The 17,905-nt window shown below is 44.7% G+C and overlaps 1 protein-coding gene across 2 annotated transcripts; it reads left to right on the forward strand.

The window, feature by feature from the left end:
* The first annotated feature begins 497 nt into the window (after positions 1-497).
* METTL17 (methyltransferase like 17) lies at positions 498-17,905 on the forward strand. Of its 2 annotated transcripts, none has more exons than XM_083470777.1 (15): positions 498-694; positions 2,281-2,434; positions 3,866-4,000; positions 4,251-4,347; positions 5,032-5,113; positions 7,510-7,583; positions 7,885-7,979; positions 9,109-9,179; positions 9,945-10,052; positions 11,128-11,196; positions 12,046-12,096; positions 13,629-13,721; positions 14,429-14,613; positions 15,021-17,309; positions 17,804-17,905. In XM_083470777.1, exons 1-14 carry the CDS (start codon positions 641-643, stop codon positions 15,136-15,138), a joined length of 1,386 nt encoding a protein of 461 aa, XP_083326903.1. In that variant the 5' UTR covers positions 498-640; the 3' UTR covers positions 15,139-17,309; positions 17,804-17,905. The 2 variants fall into 2 exon arrangements, with proteins under 2 accessions (XP_083326903.1, XP_083326904.1); XM_083470778.1 differs by having other exon boundaries at positions 15,021-17,302.

The raw sequence follows: 17,905 nt of genomic DNA on the forward strand, positions 1-17,905 counted from the left end.
CCAAAAATGCATTATTATTTTTTACTCTCTTGCGAAAAGAAAAAAATAATAATGTGCGCGCTCACGCAGCCAGCTTCACACGAGCAGCCAGGCTCAGAACTCCTCAAACAGAACAAACTACCAAGAACTAACCAAGAACTAACTTAGTTGGTCTTTAAGGTGCTACTGGAAGGAATTTTTTATTTTGACTATGGCAGACCAACACGGCTACCTATCTACTACTAGAACAAACTACCGTATTCCTGGAAATCTAAACGAAGCGGGCGGGCACATCCCTGCCTTAGAACGCCAGACGAGCGAATCAGCGAGCAGTATGCAAATACACCGCTCTTCTTTTTTTTTTTTAAACAAAAAGTGACCAAAAATACAATAACTGAAGGGAAGCAGCTGCTAATAATTGGTGACTCTGGGGCCAATCAACAGCTTAGGGGGCGTGGACACGGGCGCCTGCCTCTCTGGCTTGCCTTCGCCTCTGCGTTCCCGCGAGCAGCTTGTAGGAACGGAGTGGAGAGTTACGCGCCTGCGCTTGTACGATGCAGCTTCGGTCAGTGCCCTTCCCAAGATGGCGGCTGCGATGCGACTCGGCCGGGGAGAGGAGCGTTGATGCGACGGCGCGACAAGCACCAATTCCCTTCCGAAGATGGCGGCTGCGAGGTGCTTGAGGAAAACGTGGAATTATCCTATGGCATTTAGGGTGAGTTCCCCCCCCCCCCGTTTATCCGCGAGAGGGCTGGGGGCGCTGTAAGCTTTGCATTTCCAGGCTTTCTTTAGGCTTGAGCTTATTAGGTAGCCCGTGCCATTAATTTGCGGGTTTCCTGAACTGTGGCTTATAGGAGAATGTGATGCTCTCAGGTTGTAAACCCGCCTCAGTGTCGACCCAGACAAACCTAAAATGCTGGTGTATTTTTTAGTTTATTTCTGGTTTTCGGGAATTTTTTTTGGGGGGGGGCGTGCTTTTAATTGGTTCCACTAATAATTTTATTTCTTCATTCTCTTTTTGAAAAGCCGCTTTGAGGGTGATTCTTTTTGGGGGGTTTTAAAGCAACCCAGCAGAATGCAAATGTTATGAAATTGCATGCAACCTTAATAATTGCAATAATAATAGTGGTGACAATGAAGACCAGCCTTAACTAAAATGTGAATCCATCAATAACTGTGGTTATTTTTATTCTTTTGGGGCACCGCTTGACTTGCTCTGGATTCTGCTTGGTTTGGTTTTGTTCGTTTGTTTCGTGAAATGTATGTAAAATTCATACAATCTCAAAGCGGCTTGCAAATGGATAAGACACAAATGTTCAACCCCCAATCTTTGACTCTGTGACTTGTTTGTTAGCCCACCACTCTCCCCACACTTGGAAATGATGAAGTTCATACTTCCACCTGGAGGTTATTTATGCCATGCTAGTCTTATTTGTTTACATTTATCTTCTCTTTCTCTCTGTGTATGTATTGTATGTATCTTTTCCACTCAAAGATATGGGCAGGGTATAGATAAATTATTATTACTATTATTATTATCAAAGCAGTTCACGACAGCAGCAAAATTGTTTTATGCCAACATAGCTTTGCAACTCTAATTAGACAGACATTCTGATGATTTTTAGTATTTCTACCCCCCCATAGTGTTTTTATTGTTGCCCTGATACTTTATGATATGGTGACATAGATACATTTCTATGAATAAAAGAAAACATTGTGAAATGCATAAAAGCAAACAATTAAAAATCGTTTTGAAGACTAGCAAATTTGTTTCTCTGAGCTTCTTAGGGATGTGGATGGTCACTGTTTGGCAAAGACATGCTGGATTGGGCCTCTCTAGCTTAGCAATGTTGTCCTACTACTTTCCTTGGCCGCATAAACCTGCATTACTCCTTATAGTTCAGTGTTCAAAACTACCATTGTTCTAGGCACATTTTGCGACAGAGAATTTCATTAGCATGAGCCATTTCTGAGTTTAGTACTGAGCCTGAGATTTCAGATTTAAATTGCAGAGTGGAAGGAAAGGAGGACCTTTTTCTGTCTCCCACTTCCAGCTATTCTGGGGAATATTAGTGGGGGTGGGCAGGGTGAGGACTAGACCGTTCATTCATTTTCAGCTTTGTATTCTTGTTTTTAAAAAGTTCCTAGACATTCCGTTGTTGTGCCCATAACCTAGTTTTAAGGTGCCATTTAGCTCCTGGCTTTCATAGCTCAGTTTGTAACACCGCTGTAGTTCTGCCTGGCTGTGAACATGTCTTTGGGTCTCATAACTAGCCCTTTTTCCTGTTTGTCTACCCTCAGGGCCTGGCTACTGTCATACCCAAGGTCTCCCAAGTAGATAATTCTTCCGATTTCTTGGGCAAAATTCCACATCGCCAGCACCCGGGCATCCTCCATCTCAAAAATGTTAGGCTTCCTCCTGAACTGGTAGAAGTAGCTCACTTTCTAGTAACTGGTAAGTAAAACCCATTAACAATGGCACTCTGTGATATGTGGGGCGGGATGAAGGGTAGTGGACTCATATGCACTTCATAGATTTGTTGGGTGGGCTGGATTCACTCTTCCCAACTCCAGAGGTGCGGAGTTAAAGAATGATTTTGTAATAAACTATTGTTGTTTTCTTGGTCCCTTGGTTTTGTATATCGGGGCTGGAGTATACATGACCCTTCAGGGTGTGTTGGACTACAACTCCCAATCAACATGGACAATAGTCAAAATGAGAGTTGTAGACCTGTAAACTCTGGAGGACTACAGGTCTCCTAGCTTTGAAGAGGGAATGGTCCTTGGGACTTTGTTTTCTTATTTTGGTGTTAGAGAGAGAGAGAGTATACACATATACACACATGTGCAGTGATTGCTTTTTATTGTATTGCTCCTCTGAGCAGTGCAAATGTATCGGAAATGCAGGATATAAATCATCTGCATTAATAAACAACAACAATGATAAAGATAATGTTTTGTAGCTTATTCCTCAAGGAGGTGCGGGGATTTTGACTTGTATCAATGAGGAGTTAAGCCTTCAAATGTTGTGGGCCTAACTCTGTGCAACTCCCTCTTGCAAAAAGTTAGACAGGCACCATCCCTACTGAGTTTCAGTTGCTTAGTCAAAACTCTTCTGTTTCAGGAGGCCTTTGCACCATGAATGCTTCTCAGATGTTTTCCTTTTCCTTTTAGATTTTAAATTATTGATGTTTTAAAAATTTGAAGCCTTCATTTATGTTTTTAATTTTGTACATGGTATATTTTATAACTGTAAGCTTCCTGGAGACCCACATTGGGAAAAGCAAGGTATACATTCCTTAAATCAATAAATAATTAAGTGCTTCCCCACCCTTGTTGTGCAAGTACAGTTGAACCTCTAGTTACGGACTTAAACTATTTCGGGGTGTCATTTGCACCCCGAAAAGTCTGCAACTAGAGTGCCACTTCTGCACATGTGTGCAGTGCAATCAAGCACTTCTGCGCATGTGTGAAGCGCACAGATCGCTTTTGCGCTTGCACGGGTGGCAAACCTGGAAGTAAACCCTTTTGGGTTTGCCATGTTCATAAGCTGAAAGTCCGTAACAAGAGCGGAACGCAACACGAGGTATGACTGTACACATCTACATTTTGAGTTGGTGACAGATCAAGGATTCATACAGACTGGATTGGGGAGCAAAAGACTTCTGTTTTGTTTCTGCTTCTATTAAATACTTAGAATTCAAAACCCCTTGTTTATCTGCTGCAGATTTTTGGGGGGATGTACTTAACTACCTGTTGCTCTTCCCCTGATAAGAAAGTTCCCTGCATGTTGATAGCATCATAACAATCTGAGGAAGTGCTTTGGGTCTTCAAGTGAGAGCTGCTGTAGGTGCCCCTACCCTGACTAGCTTTTCGTTTCCCCCAGAATCCTCCATGCGGAATCTGGAGCAACAAACCAAGGCCCTCACCAACTACCTGTGGAGCCGCAAACGCCCCCTGGAGGCTGCAGATCTGCGCAGGAAGGCTCATGAATTGGAGCAGAAATTTCGGGAGAAGAAAAGTGAGTGCAGATTTGTGGCGTAGTTGTGGAGGAGAAAATACCTGTTCCCAGACAGTGAGGATATGATGCTCTTCCCAACTTAGCCATGTAATCTGCTGGGCGATCTTGAGCTAGTCACACTCTTTTAGCCTAACTTACCTTACATGTTGTGGCATGGGGGTGGGTGGGAGAAAGGGGGTTGAATAATGATTGATACTAGTGTGGGAGAAGAGTGGAATTAAATAAAATAATTCGACTTCTTCTGTTTCAGATGCCACGGGCCCTCTGGATGAGGAAGCCGAGGCGAAGCTGCAGAAAAAGGTCTTGGATGCACTTCGAAAATCGACTTACCACTGGGAGGAGCTGAAGTGAGTGTCCTGGGGACCTTGCCAGAAACCAAGGACCTGATTCTCTTGGGAAGATTTGGTGTGAACATAGCATGCTGTCTCATATTACTGAATGCAGACTGGCAGTCCTTCTTTTATTGCAGAGCCTTTTGTTTCCCGTTCTAAATACAGAGAATCAATATGGTGACTTATTCCAAACAGTAATCTATAGCAAACATACGTGGTCCTGGACATGCATTCTTACATAGCTTTAGATAAATTCATGGAGAGTAGCACTGTCTGTTGGTGGCTACTATGCAAATGGATGTTTACTTCTTCTAGTGCCAGAGATAAAGTGGGTCTGAATATCAGCTGCAAGCAGAATAGAGCTATCACCCTCATTTCCTGCTTGTGGGCTTTGCACAATAATCTAGTTAGCCATTATGGGAGCAGAAGGCTGGACCAGATGGGCCATGGTCTATTCTCAGAAGGTTGAATTAAATTTGGCCAGCCTGCAGAAGACACCCGGCTCTTTATTGTAACAGGGATAAGTCGATAGCAACAACCGGTAGTAGAGCAGATACGACTCATTACACAATTTAGACCAGAAGGGAGCTCTCGCTCAGCCCTTTTTTGTGGTGCGGTGCTTTCCCTTTTCTCTCAGTGGCACAGGCTGTGAGAATTGTGCTCCTTGCTGACTTGGTTATGTGGTTTGTCTTTTCCTAGGTACACTGAAGAGCTCAGCTTTATATACATGGCAGCCCGGATGGACGGGGTTTTTGCAGCTGTGACCCGAGCTTTCCATGAAGTGAGTTGACGTTTCAAGTTTTTAGTGGGTGGAGCAAGGTGAGAAGATGGCTGTGTACTACATGTTCAAAATAACTTGGTGGCTATTGATTTACTAGTAGTTAAAACATCACCAAACATTCATTTGGTAAAACTCTGGATTATTCAGGCTTCTGACTAAAAAAGGTAAAGGGACCCCTGACCATTAGGTCCAGTCGTGACCGACTCTGGGGTTGCAGCGCTCATTTCACTCTATGGGCCGAGGGAGCCGGCGTTTGTCCACAGACAGCTTCCGGGTCATGTGGCCAGCATGACTAAGCCGCTTCTGGTGAACCAGAGCAACACACGGAAACGCCATTTACCTTCCCGCCGGAGCAGTTCCTATTTATCTACTTGCACTTTGCCATGCTTTTGAACTGCTAGGTTGGCAGGAGCTGGGACAGAGGAACGGGAGCTCACCCCGTCACAGGGATTCGAACCGCCGATCTTCTGATCGGCAAGTCCTAGGCTCTGTGGTTTAACCCACAGCGCCACCTGCGTCCCAGGCTTCTGACTAGTGCAGCATTATTTAGATATGAGAACCCCAGGTTCTCATCCCCTTTGAGCAAAGGATTTGCTTTGTTGGGGTCTTCTGGCAAGCCCTACCTTTATGTAAGCAAAACAAAAAAACCCAGAGGGATTCTGTCTCCATCCATTGGCTGAAAGGAACAGGAACCGTGAATAGTTTCAAGAGAAGATCAGCCTGACCTGAGCTGCATATAAGTGCCTTGCTATGGGTCACCACTTTGTCCTGGCCTTGAATAACAGATCGTCCCTCTCTACATTTTCCCTCAGCACCACTTCCTCATACGTCTTGCCTTTTTATTTTTGGGTTTGTAAGGCTGTTTGCAAACGCTCCACCCCGCCAATTGGTACGAGCGAATTTGGCAAACAGTAATTTGCCACGGCAAACAGGATTAAAAATACAGGAAATAAATAAAATAGATATGGCTTGGGTTCCCTTCCCCTCGTATAAATGCTTTCTGAGCCTGTGGTCAGTATTTCATTCTTGGTGACCTTCTGAGGGCCAAATAACAGTGGATAGGGTGAGAGGCAAAAGTATGCGGACCAGGAAACAAAAAGTTTCCCTTTGTTCAATAGGCTAGTGTCTATACGTATCCACATGCACACACCTCTGTTCTCCACCCCGGTGAGCAGGAGCCATTATTGGAGTTCAAGGGCACATTCCAGCCAGGTTAAGAATAATCAAGGAGGGTATTATTTGTGATGTGGTGTGAGAGTCCTGGGGAGCAAATGGAGAGAGGCCCCAGGATTGACATTCCCCATCCTTGATTTATACACTGCCTATTAAATGACCAAGCTGCTTCACCTGCATTGTTTCTGTAATGGTTAACAACAGCCCTATAAGGTAGGTCAGCATTACTTAATATGATTCATAATCTGAGACTCTTATACCTGGCTGGCTCTTGCTTGCTCTATTAGCCCATGCACAAGCTGCAGTTAGGTGAGCAAAGTTGCTTTGTACACTCTCCCTGCTGTGGCAGTGCAAAGCAGGTGTTTCCTGTAAGGTTTGAATTTCTAGCGGGTATTTGAAAGCTTTCTGGGCTGCATCTGTGGTATTCCGCTAAGCTTTCCTCAGAGTAGACCCCTAGAAATTGATATACATTAGGTCCATTAATTTTAGTAGGCCTACTCTTGAGTAAAACTTGGTTGAATGCCATCCTGTTTTGTTTTTGTATAGTTAATTACTTCGGTGTTGCTTTTAAAGTGATCGTTATCGCACTGCAGGGTTCATTTGTAAATACCGTACCCTACTTTCAAATGGAGAACGCGGTCATATGTTTATTTTTTTGTATATAATTTTTATTAAATTTTCTAAATTGCATTTCAAAATACTCATTTAAACAACCTTAAATCAATGGCTTCCCTTCTTCCCTTTCCGTGGTTCATTTTGCATACCATACATCCCTGCATATTTTACATGAACTAAACCATTCAGTAATCCATTGTTACATCCATCAAAACTTACTTACACTGTTGAATTTATCTTAATGCTACCAGTGTTTTTAAATGAACACAATTTTCACCCATATATTCAGTAAACTTTTTTCCAGTCTTCTTTAAACATGCATTCTTCTTATTCTCTTATTCTATAAATTAAATCCACAAGCTGTGTGTATTCCATCTGTTTTAAGTTGCCATTCTTGTTTAGTTGGGACCACTCTCATTTTCCATTTTTGGACTAACACGTGCCGCAGTAGTAGCATACATAAATAGTCTTTTTTAACACTTGGGAATTTTCCTCTGAATTATCCCCAACAAAAAGGACCCTGGTTTTTGGTGGAAAGGTTCGTATGTATGCTCAGTTGACAGCAGTCCTTGGTTTATGAAACAATTTCTCTTTTTTGCCTCCTTCAGATCCAGAAGAGAGTCTCGGACTTCGAGCCGCGCACCCTGTTGGATTTCGGCTCAGGAACGGGCGCAGTCACCTGGTGAGAAACCATGTCAATTCCTGAGCAGCATTGAGGGAGGGAGGGAGGGAGGGAGGGAAATATTGATGTAAATAGGGGTGGGGAACCTGTGGGCCTTCTGCTGCTGGACTCTTAACTCCCATCAGCCAGCAGGTTAGTGGTCAAGAATAATAGTAACTGTATTCCAGTATCTGGAGGGCCACGGGTTCTTTATCCCTGGTCCAGGAGTCTTCCCATCCCAGCAGCTCGGATTTTTTAGAAGAGACCATTCATAGACGTGCCACCCTGCTCCTTTCTTTCCTCTCCTTCCCCTTCACTTTAGGGCAGCACACGGCATCTGGGGCAAGAGTATCAACGAGTACATGAACATCGACAGTTCGGCTTCAATGTTAGCCTTAGCTGAGAGGCTGATGAAAGGTGAGAGTTGTGAGTGGTGCTATGTGGAGAACCTCATGTGGGGTGGGGTTCTCTTTTGCCTGACATCTATCCAGGAGCCCTATCATGCCAGTGAAATACACCCCCACCCTATCCTTGATTAATAGGTAGGATGCCAGATGCCCAATGAATGGGGAAATTATATGCAGGGACCATTGAAATGAAGGGAAGCTCTGCCCCTTTGCCCTTCTGTTGTGATTTGCACAGGGCAGTTCAAGCATCAAACCTGCTTCTGGGCCGTATGGCTTCAGACACTTTCCATATTGTAATTCTGGTTCTCTCTCGCTTGGACTACTGCAATGTGCTCTACGTGGGGCTACCTTTGAAGGTGACCCGGAAAGTACAAATAATCCAGAATGCGGCAGCTAGACTAGTGACTGGGAGCAGCCAATGAGACCATATAGCACCGGTCCTGAAAGACCTACATTAGCTCCTAGTAAGTTTCCGAGCATAATTCAAGGTGTTGGTGCTGAACTTTAAATCCCTAAACGGCCTCAACCCCGTAGACCTGAAGGAGCGTCTCCACCCCCATCTTTCAGCCCGGACACTAAGGTCCAGCTCCAAGGGCTTTCTGGCAGTTCCCTCGCTGCAAGAAGTGAGGTTATAGGGAACTAGGCAGAGAGCCTTTTTGGTAGTGGTTGCCGTCCTGTGGAACGCCCTCCCATCAGATGTCAAGGAAATAAACAACTATCTGACTTAGAAGACATCTGAGGGCAGCCCTGTTTAGGGAAGTTTTTCATGTTTGATCTTTTATTGTGTTTTTAATATCCTGTTGGAAGCCACCCAGGATATGGTTGGGGTATAAGTAATAAATTATTATTATTATTATTATTATTATTATTATTATTATTATTATTATTAATTATTCAGGGTCAGGCCATTGGTCCATCTTTCTCAGTACTGTAGACACTGGCCGGCAGTCAGGTTTTCAGCAGGAATCTCTCCCAGCCCTACCTGGGGATATCAGAGATTGAGCTTAGCACCTTTTACATGCAAAACGTATATTCTACTTACTGAGTAATAGCACTTCACCTGTTGTATTTGAACTCCCACAAACCTCTCCATGCTTCTACCTTTGTTTTGGGGGTTTTTTTAAACAACAACTCCCCAGGCATTTCTGAGGACAAGAATCTCTGCATCCCAGGAGTCTACTTTCGGCAGTTCCTCCCCGTCTCACCAAAGGTAATAATAACAACTCATCATCTTACTTTCCTCCCAGTGGGAGCTGCACTCAGAGCAGGATGAGTCCCAGGGGGTCTCGTTAAATCCGCATTCAGGTGCCTACGGTCCCCCGTGTTCTGTTGACTGGGTACCATTGTGTGTTTTCCATAATCCCATAAGAATTTCCCACTTGAACTGGTTTACTGCCACATCTAAACATGTTCCCCCTCCCATTCTTCACCCGAGTTTGTTTTTAAATACTTCTTATGCTGTGTAAATTTTCCATTTAAAAAATCCTGCAAGTGGCCAACTTTTGCCACACTTAAGAATAATCAGAAATTTTCTCGAATAATACCAATGGCTTGAGCCGTAACGAAGTTCATGAGAGGAATTTTTCGCGTCTTCTGTTACTTTCACCGAATCCGCAACGTATCTGTTACAGAGGGCCCTTAAAAATATCCATTATACAGAGGCCTCTTCTGCCCTCCCCAACTGCTGCCAGCCACCACCTGTTGGATCATTGCCCTGTGAAGTAGGTTAAGCTGAGAGTGTACCTTTGTCACAGTCACCCAGGAAACTTCATGGCAGAGCAGAGAATGGACTGATCTTCCCTGTCTTAAGTCCAAGAGCTTGACTGTTACACTGCAGAAGTTGTCCACACCGGCTCTAAATTAAACTTTCGGCTTTTTCCCTTTCTTTTTTAAAAGACCCTAAGATTTGTAATTGAATACACTGTTCCTACATATTCCAGCCCCATCTTTTTCTCTCCCGTTGCTCCACATGCAGGTGAAATTTGACCTTGTGGTTTCTGCTTTCTCACTCAACGAACTCCAAAGTTATGCTCAGAGAGTGGAGACCGTGCAGACACTCTGGAGAAAGACAGGTGGCTTTTTGGTAAGTGGACAAACAGGCTTACCCATCTGATACTGTGTTTCTCCCCATAAGTACGTGCAACTGAAGCAACCACATATACCTTCCCTGTTAACCTTGCCTTCCATTCTTCTGTTCCAGGGATGGGGAATAACTGGGTGTGGCCCATGCGGCCTCCCTACCCATCCTGCAGCATATCCTTGCCTCCTCTCTGCCCTCACTCCCTGTATTGTAGTAAGGCTTGGAGAAAGCTACATCTTTGGACCCTGCACACATATTTCACGCTCACCATAATTAGAGGTGAGGGTGTGTGGAGCTCCTATTGGCTCCAGTAAATGGAGGGGGATATGCAGTTTCTATGGGACACAGGTGGCGCTGTGAGTTAAACCACAGAGCCTAGGGCTTGCTGATCAGAAGGTCGGCAGTTCAAATCCCCGCGACGGGGTGAGCGCCCGTTGCTCAGTCCCTGCTCCTGCCAACCTAGCAGTTCGAAAGCGCGTCAAAGTGCAAGTAGATAAATAGGTACCGCTCCGGCGGGAAGGTAAATGGCGTTTCCGTGTGCTGCTCTGGTTCGCCAGAAGCGGCTTAGTCATGCTGGCCACATGACCTGGAAGCTGTACGGTGGCTCCCTCGGCCAATAAAGCGAGATAAGTGACGCAACCCCAGAGTCGGCCACGACTGGACCTAATGGTCAGGAGTCCCTTTACCTTTACTTATGCAATTTCTATCGTATCTGCAATTCTCTTTATTTCTCTAACTGTGACCTGGATTCCTCTGTACGTTGAATGAAAAAGGGTCTCCTGATTCTTAGGGCAACTCAGAGGAAACTCTGTGTACTGCTGTTCCTGGATAACCAAGTCAAGGCACTGAGAGAGCAGCAGAAAGTGGAGGCACATGCTTCCCCTATATAAAATCTTAATATTGTAAGCTCCCCAGGACAGGGATATCTTCTCATGTACTTGGCATAGTGCCTTGCCCACTGGTGGTGCTAACTTTCCCTTGCATTCCATGCACTGCAGAAGCCTGCTCTTGTTTGGGAATGGGGGGGGTGCTCAGCACCACCCAGTGTATAGCCTCTCCCTTGCCTTCATTTTTCCAGGTTCTGGTAGAGAACGGGACCAAAGAAGGTCATCAGATGCTCATGGAAGCCCGGGATCTTATATTAAAGGTGAGGCACTTCTCTGTGTTTGTGGCCTTTAAAGAAATGCATGCAGGCTATAAAATAGGAGTTGAAGGCCTTTTTAGACCGGTGAGCAAATGCTGGGGGTACAACCCCTGACTTCTTCCTGCTCCCCAGAGATAGAAGATGTGTGTGCGCGCATACACACAGCCTTTAAAAGTGCTGAGTGAGCAAGTGGGAATGAGAGTCATTCTCCCACCTTCCTCTTCCAGTTCTGCGTACTCTCTATGGGACAAAAGGTGATGGCCTCATAACCAAGGGGGTGCTGTAAGTGTGGGCACCAGAAGAAGACATCAAGGGTGCCATTACACCCATGGGTGTTGTGTTGGTGACCCCTGAAATAAAATGATTGTTTAAAAAAGGATATCGTGCCAGGAAGCACGTCAGCCTCTTTCTCTTAGACTGATGATTGCTTTACGTCTTCCCCAAAGTTTTTCTCTGTAGCGTGGGCTGTAATGAATGAGTTTAAGATTCATAATTTCCCTCTTGAAGACCTTTAACCCCAAACTCTGCTAATTAACAAAACTGCTCCAGATTGCCACTCTTATTTGCACAGATACTTAAAAATCCTATTTTAATTAAAGAAGGAAAGTTCATTCCCACCCACCCCATAATTGTAGCAGGTATTTAGGCTTGTCTCCATTTCAAATGGGCCTGAACTTCTAAACAAGTTGATGGGCCTGTTCCTGTGGTGGCTGCACCTGCTCGACCTCTGGCCCCTGTATTTTCCTCAATATTTAGCTTCCTTGCCCACGATCGAGGAAGGACTGTGAGAATGACATGTGTGACTGTTTAAATGAATTATGTTTATCTACACCCATCCATCTTCTTCTGTAGGGCACAGATGAAGTGGTTCGTGATCCCACAGAGCCTTCCGTTTTTGCCCCGGTGAGTTTTGAAATCTTCCTGAAGCTAGATTGAGTGAAAAGGAGCTGCTGCTGCTGCTGAATCCTGAGAAGAAGGAGGTCTTGTAGATGGTTCCTAGGGCCAGCAATTAGGTGATTTACCTGTTCTGGACAGAATTGTATTCCCCTCCCCCGAAAGGAACAGGTGCCTCATTTGGGAGTGATCCACAATCAGTCTTCATTGCTGAAGTGCTTAGGAGCATCTTTTACCATCTTCATCTGATTTGCCACATACTGTTGTTAACCTTCCTGTTGTTAACCTCAAGTCTGGACTACTGTAATGAACTGTATGTGGGCCTGCCCTTGAGGCTGGTCTGCAAGCTGCAGCTAGGTTGCTGAATGTGGTGCAGCATAGCTAATGCTCCTCTTGAGAATTGCACTGGCTGCCAGTATACAACAGAGCCAGGTGTAAGCTTCTTGTATTAACATAGAGGGCCCTGAGCGACTTTAGACCGGACTACTTGAGGAACCGTTTTCTCCCACATCGAGCTGCTCTGTCACAGAGATCAGATAGTGACGTACTGTTGATCAAGTTTTGCATTGCAGTAATTGGGATAGGGCATTTTCTGTTGTGACACCACCTCCAAGGAGGGAGCTGGTTAATGTCCCTTTGGCACATTCTGAAAACCTTCTACCCCATCTTCTGGCAACTGGAACCTATCTGTTTTGGTTTGAATATATTATTGTTCCTTGTTTTATATTGTATATGTTTTTTTATTGCTGTGATTTTTAACGGTGTTGCTGTACACCTGCCCTGTGATTTTGAATGAAAGCCAGTCTAGAAATGTTTTAAATGTGCAATATAAATAACAGTACCAAAACCGTCAAACAGATACATGCGAGTAGTGGGAAGCTAATATGTAGTTCAGATATAACCATCTCAGTATGATAAACCAAGAATGAACAACTTGATGCCCCCCAGATGTTGCTGAACTACAGCTCCCATCATCCTAGCCCATTTGCCATGTTGGCTGGGCTGATGTGTTTTGGGAGTCCCAACAATATCTGGAGGGCACCAACCCCTAAGGTAAAGCAAGGTCTCTTAGACTGAGAATGAGTGCTATTTCTGCAAATTCCCTCTACCCATCTCTTGTGTGTTTGAATTCAGTATTTGGGGGGCTTGTTAAACCACAATTTCCTGTTTCATCCTAACTGAAGCCTCGCTTGCAACCTTGGAAAAAATACTGTGGTTTGAAGTCTGTTTTAGTGGGTGGAACATAAACCACAGCTTCTAAATTGTACCAAGTGTGTAAGAAATGCAAGAGGTTTTGAAATGAGATGCAGGAAACAGGCTGTGCATTTTGCTTATTGGACTGAGATTGTTTCATCTGGACCATGTCTAATAAATTCTTCCACTTAGAGCAATGTGGAGTAGATAGGATGCGAAGGCTTGTTAATTTGGGGGGGCCTGTGGGCAAATTAGACTTTGGTTGTCTTCTATTCCCAGAGAGATAAATAACCCTACCATAACCTGAGACTAACAGATACTTTCTACCCTTTTTCTCTTATGCTCAGTGTCCGCACCATTTGCCATGCCCTCGTTTGTCGCCTGACCGTATCCTGCCATGTAACTTCACCCAGACGTATTTCCCGCTGCCTTTCAGTTGGGTGAGTTTCTGCTTATTCCACGTGCAATGCTTTTCCACGTTGTATGTTGATCAACCTCCTGTTGTGTTCAATTAGCTAGGGTTGCTTGTGTAGTTACAAGCAATAGGCTGGTTGGCTCAGCTTCCCTCATTTCCAATATAATTTAACTACGTTTTCCTACCCTATAGACTGCAGAAAAGCATACTGAGCCCTTTTATTAGTTGTCACCATTCATGCAGGCAGTTCCCCTGCACAGCGGGGGCACAAAACTATGACATAGCACACTTGAGAGCATGCACAGAGCAGAAAGCAAGAGGGGGAGGGGGCCAAATTGTGTCCTCACTCAGGGTGCCAATAAAAACCTGCTCACTTGTCCATGGTGATGTGTTTCATATTGTTTTTGTTACATAGAAGCTTTTCCCGTGAATGAATGATATGGGGCAAAGAGGCATGTTATTAGGCTCCATTAACAGCATCTGTCAAATACCCTGTCCCTCTCCCTTCACCTCTCACATCCTGGAGGATCAGGCCTGGGAAATGCTGGCACGCTGAACCGGATAGGGAGTTGGGCAGCTCAGTTAATCCACACCTGATTAAATATGAAGCCAACTTCAAGAGTTGGATTGCCCTTTAGCAAAGGCTGGGAAGCAAGTTAGTTAGTGAGGGCGGGAAGCTGTATTCTTCAGAGATCCATTTTCCCCTTCCCAACCTTCTGTGTCTTCCTCCAGAACCCACCAAAGAAGGAGGAGAAATTCTCATACCTGATCCTACGCAGAGGATCGGGGGAACTGGAGCAGCCCTGGCCTCGGATCACAAAGCCTGTCCTTTGTCGTACCCGCCATGTCCACGTCCACCTGTGCTGTCCCGATGGCAGCCTTCAGCACGCAGTGATTACTTCAAAGAAACACAGCAGGTACAGCATCTCTTCTCCCGAAGGTGGGAGGAGCCTTGGTTCTAGACTCTCATTCATTCTCTGGTGGCGCATTGGGTGTAGACTTTCCCCCTACTTCTAATATTTTTATTTTATTTCAAGATTCAAAGTTATACTTTGTCACTCAGCAGTTATAATCCTATTCCACTTTGATTCTCTGGACAAAGTAACTGCAAGAATGATCAAGGCACCGGAGTAACTTCCCTTTGAGAAAGATTATATCATTTGAGGCTTTTAGCTTAGAAAAATTAGCCGGTAAAGTGTCTGTTTGTGTGTAGCACAATAGAGGTTTGTAATATTGTGTGTGGTGTGGAGTTATGTAAACAGGGAAAGGTTTTTACACCCTCTCTCGTGTAGGGATCATCTTCACCCATCATTCTCTCCTACAGGGATATTTACAGATGTGCCCGGAACTGTGAATGTGGCGACCGCCTCCCTGTTTTGAACCTGGATAGCGAGCCAGACTCGGGAGAAGAGAGAGGCGACACGAATGAAGATCACAGTTGATGGGAGCTCTGTACAGCCACCCTCCTCATCCCAGCATATACCACATCCTCTAAGAGACATCTTGCATCAGATTGGCTTACAAATGCTAGATGGCTTTCCAGAATCCATGAGCTGGTTGGATAAACTGGTGCCACAAGTCACATTTCCAGGCCTTCCTGGCCTGGTGCTGGAACTGTGGGATCTTAGAGAGCAGAAGGTTTCAGTAAGCGTCAGGCAGTTTTATATCAGTGTTAAACATACGGAAGTTGTTCCTGCTCCTTGGAGACACACTGCGCATGTATTTAATGTAGATCTGTTTTTGCTGTGGTCTTACCTGGCTGCATATTTATTCATAAACTCCAAAGAGTCATTTTCTACTTAACCAGGGGTGCTTGGCTAGTCTATAGTCTCCGTCCGAGATGTGCAGATTGCAGGCTGAAAACAAAACATCAAGCTCTCTGGTGTGTCTGTTTCTGCTGCTACCCCTTTTCAGGTGGTAGGGTGTACAGGGTTGAACCTTTAAATCCTTCCCCTCTTCTCACTAAAATCTATCTGTTCAAGACCCCTTTATTGTGGGGCAGGATAGCTCCAAACCTTCTCCCCGGTATTGTATTCGTAGGAGGAATGTTACGGGAGAAAACTTCCAGAAAAGTATTGCAAAGTGCTTCTGCTTGTTTGTCCTAGTTCTTAGGTAATGTCCCTGTTTGAAGGGACTGAGTAAACCTGTTAGTGCAGTTACTCTCATAGGAACCTAGTAGGAGGCTTAATGCAGCTGGACTGCATGGGAAGCCTTGCCTATGCATGGGGAACCTGTGAGTCTCTGGAGATTAGACTTCCATCGGCCTCCCATGGTCAGGGATGATGGGGGTGGTTGTCCAGCACTATCTGGACCACCCTAGACAAGCCACCTTTAGGCTGGGAGGAGCTGCCTCTGGGGCTTAGTGCAGATGAATTTCTCCTTTAGAACGTGGACAGTCAGGTTGGATAAAGAATGCCAAAGCAGCAGAGATCCTTTCCCTTTCTTTCAAGGCAGGCTCATGGGTGGAAGAATGTGGTTCTAAATGGAATTCGTGGGGGTGAGCCTAAAACGAGGAGCTGGTAGATCTCTAGTTTTGGTTCAGGGCTGAAGGGTGTGATCTTGACTCTTGGTTTCATTCTCAGCTCTGGAATTAGAGGTTTAAAATAGGGCTAGGAGGGATCCTGGGTTCAGTTCCTTGTTTTGGAATTGGGGCAGAGAGTGGAGAAGAGCCAAGTGTGTGGGAGCTGGGATTCCTGAGGTGTGCAAACAACTCTAGGATGAGTGCTGGAATTAATGTATTATTAGGTGATTTAATAAATAAATAAATCCTGTCTGCTATGGTGTTAACGCTCCCAAAGTGGCTTAGCAACAGATAATAAAATATAACAAAGTTTGTATAGAGCAAGAACATTGAAGTAAGAGCAGCAGGCTGCACAGATGTTACTGGCCCAGATATGGAAAGAAGACAAAGTTCCCACCAGAGTGGCAGATGAAGTTAATGGACTATGCTGAAATGGCTAAAATGACTGGAAGAGTCAGAAATCAGGAAGACCAAAACTTTAACAAGGAATGGGGGAAATTTATAACTTAGCTTAAGGACTATTGTAAACAGTTAAACTTGTTAGTAGGATTGAAATTATCACTTGCAGTTTAAGGTTGAATTCTGGACATAATGGAAGAGGTTTTTGGATTATCATAAAAGAAGCGGGAGGAAAGGATTAATAACAGGGCCCATAAAGAGGAGGATGGAAGTCCTTGGAATCTTGTTTTTGTGATACATTTCTGTAAGATTTTAATTTGAAAAACCAAATAAATTTTATTAAAAAAATAAAGTAAGAGCAGCAGATGTAGTGTGATAAAATTAAAAGGATACAGGCACAGTATCGTAAAATTATTACAAACCAAACTGGAATTGAACTCAGTTTTTAAGGCTCTTGTAAACATTAAGGTTTCATGCTTATCTCCCACAGCTGGAGGGTGTGTGTGTATGAGTGAATACAATGAAGTCCCTGTCCATGGTACTTACTGTCGTTAAAGGTCTCAGCAGTAGACCAGAGAAGAGCACCAGGGTTAAGGTTCAGGCAGGTACAGATGAATGTGGATGGTCCTTCAGGTAGCTGGTTCCAAACCATACAGGGCTTCTTAGATTACTACTGCCCTGCTGAAGTGTCCAGTTCTGGGCACCACAATTCAAGAAGGACACTGACAAACTGGAACGTGTCCAGAGGAGGGCAACCAAAATGGTCAAACGCCTGGAAACGATGCCTTATGAGGAACGGCTAAGGGAGCTGGGCATGTTTAGCCTGGAGAAGAGGAGGTTAAGGGGTGATATGATAGCCATGTTCAAATATATTAAAGGATGTCACATAGAGGAGGGAGAAAGGTTGTTTTCTGCTGCTCCAGAGAAGCGGACACGGAGCAATGGATCCAAGCTACAAGAAAGAAGATTCCACCTAAACATTAGGAAGAACTTCCTGACAGTAAGAGCTGTTCGACAGTGGAATTTGCTGCCAAGGAGTGTGGTGGAGTCTCCTTCTTTGGAGGTCTTTAAGCAGAGGCTTGACAACCATATGTCAGGAGTGCTCTGATGGTGTTTCCTGCTTGGCAGGGGGTTGGACTCGATGGCCCTTGTGGTCTCTTCCAACTCTATGATTCTGTGATTCTAAGCTAAGGAGGTCTGGTCAGTGCCTGGGTGGCTGACGACTGCTTTGGGTTTCATGATGGGGAAAATGAGCTATAACAGAGTATTAAAGTAACATTTCACTCCTG

This window comes from Podarcis liolepis (assembly GCF_965112155.1).
Source record: "Podarcis liolepis genome assembly, chromosome: 13".
Classification (NCBI taxonomy): Eukaryota; Metazoa; Chordata; class Lepidosauria; order Squamata; family Lacertidae; genus Podarcis; species Podarcis liolepis.

Coding starts and splice junctions, on each gene's coding strand:
- METTL17 (XM_083470777.1), top strand. CDS start 641: ATGGCGGCTGCGAGGTGCTTGAGGAAAACGTGGAATTATCCTATGGCA. Junction 4,348..5,031: donor TACCACTGGGAGGAGCTGAA/GTGAGTGTCCTG, acceptor GTCTTTTCCTAG/GTACACTGAAGAGCTCAGCT. Junction 11,197..12,045: donor CCCGGGATCTTATATTAAAG/GTGAGGCACTTC, acceptor CTTCTTCTGTAG/GGCACAGATGAAGTGGTTCG.